Source organism: Gallus gallus, chromosome 8, assembly GCF_016699485.2.
Source record: "Gallus gallus isolate bGalGal1 chromosome 8, bGalGal1.mat.broiler.GRCg7b, whole genome shotgun sequence".
NCBI classification, from domain to species: domain Eukaryota; kingdom Metazoa; phylum Chordata; class Aves; order Galliformes; family Phasianidae; genus Gallus; species Gallus gallus.
In genome coordinates this window covers 24,554,372-24,563,633 of record NC_052539.1, presented here as the reverse complement: position 1 = coordinate 24,563,633, position 9,262 = coordinate 24,554,372, and the positions used below count along the sequence as shown (strand labels likewise).

The following is a 9,262-nucleotide window of genomic DNA, read 5'->3' as shown; positions in this document are numbered from 1 at the left end:
GTTTTAAGAGGTTTGGGATACTCCTGGGAGCAGAGGTGCTGCTGTAAATCTAGCATGTAACAAAGTTGTACATCAGATTATTTGGTATAGATACATGTTTTTTCAGTTTCTCCTCTTGGCAGTCTTAAGTTTGCCACTTTCAGTGACTATCTCCCAAAACCCCACCTGTGTGCTGAAAAGCATTTGTCTTCTATATTAAAAAGGGATTTATCAGCCTAATATTGTCTTTACACCTTGCATTGAGCAAGGGATTGTTAGCGTAAGTAGCAGAGAAGAATGTTTATTTTATTGCACTCACCTCTATAGTCTTTAGTAGCATCTACTACAGCAGTACTCATCTACACTCAGATGTTTTGGAATAAAAATAGTGAAGTCTAAATCTTACTTCAAACAGGTTTGTTACTCAGGGCAACATCTGAAATTTGCCTAGAAGAATTACATGTAAGTATGCAAGCCTCAAATCATCAAAACCAAACAAACGATTCAAAGTTTTTTAATTACCCAGAAGTTTGCCCTCCAACATTCTTCCAACATTAACAATTGATCTGCTTAATACAAAAAACAGTTCTTTTAGGTGAAACAGTAGAGGAATGCATCTTTCATTTTTATTGAAACAGTATTATTGAAAATTATGATATGTATAGTTTTGACCAATTGGTATTCTAAATGGTGTTTTGTCCTAGTTTCTAGGATATCTCTTCACATCTTTGATATGCCAGATATGCCAGTGTACTTCCAATCCACATGCACAAAGCTGTCTATGTGAGCCCTTTAAAAAACTTGTACTGTTTGTTTCAGCTCTACTGAGTTAAACAGCACTGCAACAATGTATGAACTGTCAAAGGCACTCAAAATCCTGAAGCTTGATTTACATATCAGCAACCCATACTGTCTTCCCATCCTCTCTCAGTCTTCAGGCTCTACATCTCTTAACTCTTCCATAATATTCAGAACCGGGTTTCTGTTACAGCAAACTGATAGACAAACAACACATTTTTGATTACTGTCATGAACGTGAGAGGGCTACAGGGTGTATATGGTGTGGAGACCTCACTGCAAAAATCAAGGAGCCATCCAACTTCAGCCAAGAAACCAGAAATCAAAGTCGTAATTCTCTCCTGCTTCCATCTGCCTAAGGGGGATGCAATTTACCTTGGCTTTGGAAAACCTCTTTTACAAACAAGGGTTTTACACTGCCAGGGAGCAGAGCTGTGAAGCTGGTAGCTCTAACATGAGTAGCTCTAACATGATCATGAAGTGAGCAGATATCAATCCCCTTCTTTTAGCTGTTGTGACTGCTCAGTAACTAAATGTCACCCTAGCCTCACGTTAACCCACACTCTCCTCAATAATGAAAATAGTGCTGCCTGCCATTCAGCTTTTCTCCAGACCATTTACTGTTTAGAACATACAGATTGGTCTCTGCTTGCTTCTTCTGGGGAAGATGGTTGGCTAGGTTCACAAACCATCCCTGAATCCTGGCTGTCAGCTGTAGTACCTGAAAAAAAAAAATAGAAAAAGGTTGGAGTTAAATGCAAACAAACAAAAAATCCCACCCAAATCCCTGTATTTCAATTTGCCTTTCACGTATCAGTCACACTTCCAATGCAAAATAGCTTCTTGTAAATCCAGTTTGTTTTTCAGTGCAGTTAATTCGAAAGTGCTTAACATCAAGAGCTGCAGCTCTCCAGACTGAGATATTGTACTTCAGACAGCACTTGACTGTTTCAGCTATGCTTAAGGAAAGTAGCAAGAATGCTCGTTTCAAGATGGCAAATACAGAAGCTGCACTGAAATAGAAGTATGAGACAGGCTCTTCTGCCCACTTAGCTACAGTGAATCTACACCATGACTTTCAAACACTGCTGTGAATTTTAAAAGCCTTCACTGACTGACTAATAGTCTCTTCTAATCTGGCTAGTTTTTTTTTTTTAAATGCAGGTTTGTTTTACTTGCCAATTTTCACGTAAATCTCCCTCATCTTCTCATGTGGAGACGTTGGTTTTTTCTTCATTTTTCTGTGGCTTGCTCTTTTACAAAGTCAACAACTTGCAATCAGACTCTATCCTCAAATATTGTACTGGCTGTTTTGCTGGACAAACCTTCTGTTTGTCTAATCTCTGTAACGTGACTAGTCAATACAGCCTGAAATTATACAACGCAACAGCCTATACTTCCTTTCTTAGGAAAAAAGACATGATGTGATCCTAACACATCCCCACGTACTTAATGTTACAGTTTTTCTCTTTTTTTCAGGTATCTTGAAAACCAGAATCAATGAATTATTAGATTCACTGTAGCTCCCCTCTTCATCTGTATCTTTTGCTGGAAGGCTATTTTGTTTATGACCTCATGCAGAAACATCTCCTTCACTGGGTCACAATTGCAAGCTCTTACATATCCTGGAGCAGAAATACTATGTAGTGGAATTAATTTGTACTTTCTCCCTGGTACTAAGAAAACTATTTTGTTCTCTGAACAGCATAATCCATGATGCATTGTTTCCTATGGCTTTGTGCCTGGGTTGTAATTTCCCTAGTGAGTAATAAGACTGAGGTCATTAGATGGCATTTTGCTCTCCAGGGGGGTGCTCTCATGACCTCTCTTCTCTATCCCAGTTGCCTGTTTTCACAATTGTTTGGCCAGTAAAGCTTTACTCTACCAATACAGGTCTGCATTTCCTCCTGCATGTTTCCCACATGCAATGCCACTATTTCTCTCCAGGTTCCCTGTGTTTACCTGCTACTCCCAGTTCCTTCCCTTTCCCACACACCCCAGAACAGCTACAAGTTCTCTGCCACTGCAAGTATCCCCCAGATTTCTTGTTTCCACTAAACCACAAAACTCACTGATCTTCAGATACAATTTCTGCTTTGTCTGCCAGCTCTCAGCTTTACCTCTTCTCCTCAAACTCAGCCCATATTATTTTACCTCCATCAGCCCAGTATCTTCTACACACTGCACTGAAGTTGACTGATACCTTTCTAGGTATCCTAGAATATCTTCAGAGTTACATGATGTCTATACACCCCTGATGCTTCCATATTCACATTCTCCTCATCCACTACTTCTCTTGCTAACTTTTCCTTGGCTTTCCAGCCAGACACGAAGCAAACTGCTTGGGAGATACGTGCCCACTGCTGGGCTGACTGGCAGGCACTTGGTTGTTGGCCAAGGTACACACAGGTCAGTCAGGAACGGAGTGCAAGCTGACTGCTAGCCAAACACCACATCACGTCATGGTTGCAAACAAATGATTCTGTGGGAGGCACATGCTTCCCCTGCAGATCACTACTGTGTAGGCCTCTGAACACAGCAGCTATGTTTGGCTGAAAATAACTAATGGCTTGAAAAGTTATGAGGATACTGGTTGAACAAAAATGAGTCTGCACAAGACTTATTTTGTGAGAAGTCAGGCCCAAACCCCCTCAACTTATGTTTTATCCCATGTAATCGCTATCAACATCATTTTAATTCAAATGAGAAAACCAGTCTGCTTTCCCTCCCTTTTATAGACAGTATTTATTTTTTCATTGGTTGATGATTATAATCTGTGTGGTAAACAGTTGGATCTACAATTTCTTACTCTCATGTTCAAGAAGAGAAATGAAGTTGTACTTATTTATCTGCATTTTCAAAAAGAACTTAAAATGAGCTGGCTATTGACTCATCCAGCGCTAGTGGTTAATTCTCTGAGCAGCTCTACCCTCTTGTGGTCACAGCTAGCTGCAGCCAAGTGAACAGCTTACAGATATTACCACAACTATGTCCACATAGAGGCACTAGACATGAAAAAGACCCAAAAGAGAAGGTCATACGTATTCACCTAGCCAGAAATTTAAAATCTTGTGAGATTCAGTCTAAACAATTTGAGATCTTGAAGATTCAATCTTTCATGTACGGCAATTAAAATGTAGGATTTCCAGATGTGCAAGAAGTTTCACACTGCTCATGCTAAGTGAGCTGCTCAAGCTGGCAGTCTGCCCTGGGCCTTCAGGATCTCAGCTCCATCACAGGGATCTGGGAAACCCTGAAAACTGAAGCTAGAATCAAGGTTTCTTGGAGCGTCCATCTCAGTGTTGAGGTACTGACACCAGATTAAAATTGGCTCTCCCAAGGCTCATCTCATAATTCCTTACCGTGTGCTTCCTTGGCTGCTTCAGCAAACACATTCAGCGACAGGGGAGGTGGAATGTAATGAACCCCTGGCAGAAAACTTGGTGGGATGAACTGAGGCAGAGGAGTGTAGTACGCCTGATGGAAATCTCCACCTCCATCTGGAATCTATGGAAACACATGGAGTGAAGAAACATCAGGACACATCTGCAGTATCAAACAATTTCTGTTTCAAGCTTTCACTATGACATTTCCATTTTGGGGGGGTCAATTTTGTGGCCATATGCTGTCACATGCAAAGCCCGCACAGAGTGGAATATGCAGCTCAGAGGTAGCTAAAAGTAAAATACAGAACAGAACAGAACACTTAGAAGGGACTTTCGCAGATCTTCTAGTACAAGCAAAACCAGCAGTATTCCCAGAAGAAATTGCCAAACCACAAGGCACTACTCACTGACAAAGAAGCTGCATTCCCTGGTCCACAGTTGCTTGGAACGGGTCGGAAACCCTTCTGAAGTGATATCCCTGGAGGTGATGGTGCTCCCCTACAGCCTGGCTGATTGATGGCAAATCCCACGGGAAATGGGTGGTAAGGATACATCCCAGAACAGCCAGGATACACTCTTGCAGGGTCTCTCTCCATGTATTCTGAGTTGACCACGTATTCTGGAGGAAAAGCAGAGTGAGCTAGGAAACAATGAGAAAAGAACACATAAAGTCATAACTGTAACTCTATGCCATTCAGCAGAAGTAGCTGCAGGACTAAACTCTACTCTTAGCCTGCAGAATCTGGCCCTCGGGTTTCATGTTTGGCTCCTCATGAATCTGTGACTTTTTAATAAAAAAAGACTGGCTATTTGAACATAAATAGGGTCCTTCTTGTCTACTTATCCTCCTATTGGTACAGAAGCTTAATCTGCTTCTAGAGCATATCTGCTTCTGCAGCACTATGATTACACTGCCTGTCCTCCAGCCTCTTTGGGAAAGGTCAGCAGGTTAAAAATATAATTCAATGAAGGACTGATAGGCACATGCCAGCACCATCTATAGGCATCACTTCCTTAAAAAAAAAAAAAAAAAAGCTATTGGCAGATCGGGTGGGATCCAGCCATGTCCAAAATGACTCTTTGCTCTGGGCTTCTCACACCAGTGTATTCCTTACCCTTTAGACTGCAGTCTACTACTGACTACTGCAGTCAGTTTGGATTTCTGTAAAATTAGTATAACAAATAGTATGAGTTTACTGTAATAAATAGTACTAAGCTAGACAAGTGACATGAAAGACTCTACTAAGGAAAGCAATTCAAGAAGTGACATCCCATACAACTTTTCCACCTGCAAAACTTAGGATCTGCTCATAAAGGCAAAATGCAGCTTCACACCCGGTGATCCGAGCCAGGCTCAGCCTCTGCTGTAAGGCCAAAAGGTCTCTTTCTTTTGCAGTGCTATCATAAAAACGTTTGCTTCAGCCAACTGCAGCAGTAATTTCCTCATTTACTTGCCAGCCCTAAGTATTTTTTAGCATTTTTCTTTTTCTTTCTGGAGGCTGTGCATGAACACCTGTACGCATCCCAACACTGCTGGGATTACCTCCCTAATTCCCCCCTAGAGAAGAGCCACTTGCTGGAGCTTCAACCTTGCAACAAAAGAGCTCCATGAATCACGCTGCAAACCCTGCCGAACGAAAAACAAAAGCAAGGCTGCACGCTGCACTGTGCAAGCTGAGGGAAGATGGAGATGGGAACCTCTTTCAGGGAGCTGGAGCCTTACCGTAGTCCCAAAAAGGAGGGCCAGCAGGAGGTGGAGGCAGACCCCTGCGTGCCGTGCCTTTGTCACTGCCGCCGGGGGGCTGGCCGCCCTTCGCCCCCACGTGGCTGCTCTGCTCAGAGGCGCTGGCCGCGACGTCTTCCCCTGGGGGAGCGGAGCCCACAGCCACCCTGACAGGGGCATCGGGCACCTGCTGCCACAGCGCCTTCTGGGCTGCCATGATCTTCTGGCGCTCGGCGATGAGAGAGCACTTGTCGCAGAGGCAGAGCTTCCAGCGGCACTGGCCGGCGTGGCCTTTCACCGGCACCACGAAGCCATGGTTGCGGCAGCGGGAGCATTTTGGGGTCCGCACTGCCACCTTCTCCGCTGCTGCTGCAGCCTCCCTGCCCTCCATGTCCAGCAGCCCACTAACCACTCTGGCACACCCAGCCCCCCGGCAGCGCTCTTATATAGGGCAGGGCCAGCTTCCCTCCAAATGTAGCAAGCAGGGCAGGAGTGGCAGGAGGGCCCAAGGCAGGGGTGGGGAATGCCCCGTTCTGGGGAGAAGAGGCAGGGGCTGCTCGGTTCCACACGCCCCCCCCTTCCTGGGTAAGGCGCTTCCCTACGTGCCCGCCTCCCCCTACCCCCTCGGGTGAGCCTGGAGGCGGACCTGGGCTGTGGGGGCTGGAGAAGACACGGTGGGGGTGGGGGGCTGCGGCCGCTGGAGCTCAGGAGCAGGTGGAGTACACTGTAGTACATATGGGAACTTCTGGCCTGGCGAGGAGAAAAAGACAGCATCCCTCCCACCCTTAGTGACGGTTTTCCCTTTTGGCACTTCAGCGGGCACACTCACTTTTCATACCTTGAGAGATTTCAGTTCTGTTTTGTTTCCAATTTGCAGTATGCTTCTCATGATGAGGAGAGTGACTGCTTCAGAAGAAAAAAAAATACATCAAACGTTTCATCATTGTTGTTCAAAACAAAGTACAAAGATGAAGGCAGAAAGCATATGTCATTTGAAAGATCTGTCTCCTCTTCTTGGAATTCGTTATTCTCTGCAAACAAAACAAGCTTGCAATTGGAAATACAGCAGTGCTCCAGTTCAAGCACTGCTTAGAAAGTGCTTGTTATTTGTTTCTGCTGGTAGCTACAAAACTGTGGTGTACACAGTAGCCCCTTTCCAGGAGAAAACTCTCTCTTTTGCTAACACACGCAAGAGCTAATTCTGTTTTAACATCTGAGATATCAGTAATACTTTCCTACATTAAAAAAAATGGCATAAAATTATTTCAACAAGCAATTGCAAAAGGTTGGTTTTTTTTTTTTTTACCCATTAGTTTCAAGAGAACCGTGTAGCATCTGTTTACTGCTATGAAACAGTTCTAACAATAACTAACACAGTGTGTTTCACAGCAGCCTGCAGACGTCCTTCTCACAGAGCAGGCCTTCCTGCAAGGCTTCAGTGCAGCCCTTCATGTCTGGGAGGGTCAGTCCCAGGGTAGCAGCACTTTTAAGACGTTTGGCAGCAGTCTGCTTTGCTCCAGCAGTGAGCCGCCAACCACTGCGCGCTGCAAGCCCTCAGGGCTCCACCTAGATTCCGGCTTCTCACTTTGCAAAAGATCCGTTAGGATTGAGCAACGGAGTCCCCCAGGCTTCCAGTAGGGTTTAGGCTCCTGAGGATGTTTGCAGTCTACAATGCCAGCATTCAAAGTTAGACTTGCTCTTGAAGCAATTCAAACCCAAATGCTCTGATGCATGCAAGATTTACTCCCTATCTCACCGATCTCAGCAGCAGTCCCAGCCTGCAGATGTTGCAGACTGTGAGTCTTTCTGTGACGGGATTTCAGCCAGCCCTCTGCAACCTGCATTTGGGGACACTGTGCAGGAGCAGGGCTGAGCCCACCCCACGCACACCGCATGGAGGAGAGACCACTGCGGCACTGCAGACGGTGGGTGTTGGATTGCATGCACACCAGCAGCTCCTTTTGCAAATTGGAGGATGCAAAGCGTGCATGGAAATGTACACAGTGTCCTTTCCTCAGCTGCAGACCTGTTTCTCTGGAAGACTTCTACAGCACCGTCTGCAAAGCCAACTTCATGAGCATAGGCCTGTGTGCAATTTGACTGAATATCTCTGAAAGTTTGACCTGGATGTGTTACTATTTGTTCCTAGTTCAGAAAAGTACTTGGTTAGTATGTCTACATGTAAGTTACTTCTAAATCTGGTCTTGAAATGCAGCTTGCTTGTGCCAGGGCCTTGATGCTACCCATAATCATTGACATTCACTCTGTATTACTTATAGATAGCTAATATGTTCCTCGTCTTCTGACCTGTATTTTTTCAGTAAGTTGTGAATGTGCATATTTAGCCCTAGAATCAAAGAGGGTAGATGCCACATTTAAAAAGCCCCCTAATTATAATTTTCTGTAAATACACAATCCATGCTAATTTGTATACTAAGGCAGTGGAGGAGAAAGGTAGGCTATATTCACTTTCCGCAGTAATTTTCTATTCCGAGTAACTTAATATTTACTCAAACGTACTTCAATTTATCATTCTTCTGTCTAGAGAAAAGTGTGTCATCTATAGGCTAGTAAAAGTTCCTCCAGTAATAAACCATGTCTCTAAAAGGCATGTGGATTTTTTTTAGCAATTTTCACCTAAGGATTCAGGATTTATTATGCTTTCATTTTCACCTAAGGATTCAGGATTTGTTATGCTTTCCATGTACTTTCTTTCAAAACAACTTGTCATACTTTTTATAGAAAAGTGAGCATTTTATTTTGCTTGTGAGGTGAGTATATATTTCTGCAGAGAGTTCAAAGAATTGTGCTATTCCAATACCGTGATGTGGTTATATATACATTTGAGTTAGCTTATCACACACCATTAGCAAGACTGCCACACAGAAAAGACAGAACAACTTCAAAATAAGTCTTTGGAGTGAGATATAGAATTGCAGCTTTGAGTCTATCATAATTTTCTACCTTATTCATATTTGAAAGAAAATGAGGCATAATAATCAACAGCTTACTCAGTTTACTGCAATATTTTATGTAACATATGGTGAGACTGCGTACCGAACTCTATATTAAAATAGCATTTATAAGAACTGTTATCCTGCCAAAATGAAAGGAAAACAGCCTCCCGGTTTCATGTTATTGAAATCAATATCAATAACGTCTCTACTTTCCAACTTCTGAATCATATAAAGTATGTGGCTTTGGTATGCAGGTTGTTTTGTGTGTGAATCAGTGAAGAAAAACAGCGATTTAGCTAAAAGAGAGAACAAATGAAAAGACTGTCTTTAAACTCCATAGCAGAAACTCAGTTTTGGCTTTTTTTTCTGCTTCTCAGACTTTCCAGCTAACATTTTTTGCAGTCTATTTTTTTTGGCAA

General features: G+C 43.4%; 1 protein-coding gene across 3 annotated transcripts; it reads right to left on the bottom strand.

The window, feature by feature from the left end:
* Nucleotides 1-477: 477 nt before the first annotated feature.
* On the bottom strand, nucleotides 478-6,310 carry DMRTB1 (DMRT like family B with proline rich C-terminal 1). Of its 3 annotated transcripts, none has more exons than NM_001245981.2 (4): nucleotides 5,887-6,310; nucleotides 4,571-4,803; nucleotides 4,140-4,284; nucleotides 478-1,498 (listed from the first exon to the last, which is right to left on the bottom strand). In NM_001245981.2, the coding sequence occupies exons 1-4, from the start codon at nucleotides 6,275-6,277 to the stop codon at nucleotides 1,395-1,397; spliced, it is 873 nt and encodes a 290-aa protein (NP_001232910.1). In that variant the 5' UTR covers nucleotides 6,278-6,310; the 3' UTR covers nucleotides 478-1,394. The 3 variants fall into 3 exon arrangements, 2 of the variants coding, with proteins under 2 accessions (NP_001232910.1, XP_040560678.1); XM_040704744.2 differs by having other exon boundaries at nucleotides 4,571-4,782; XR_005861826.2 differs by having other exon boundaries at nucleotides 1,374-2,145; nucleotides 2,227-4,284.
* Nucleotides 6,311-9,262: the final 2,952 nt, after the last annotated feature.

Coding starts and splice junctions, on each gene's coding strand:
- DMRTB1 (NM_001245981.2), bottom strand. CDS start 6,277: ATGGAGGGCAGGGAGGCTGCAGCAGCAGCGGAGAAGGTGGCAGTGCGG. Junction 4,285..4,570: donor GGAATGCAGCTTCTTTGTCA/GTGAGTAGTGCC, acceptor GTGTTTCCATAG/ATTCCAGATGGAGGTGGAGA. Junction 1,499..4,139: donor AGCAGCCAAGGAAGCACACG/GTAAGGAATTAT, acceptor TTTTTTTTTCAG/GTACTACAGCTGACAGCCAG.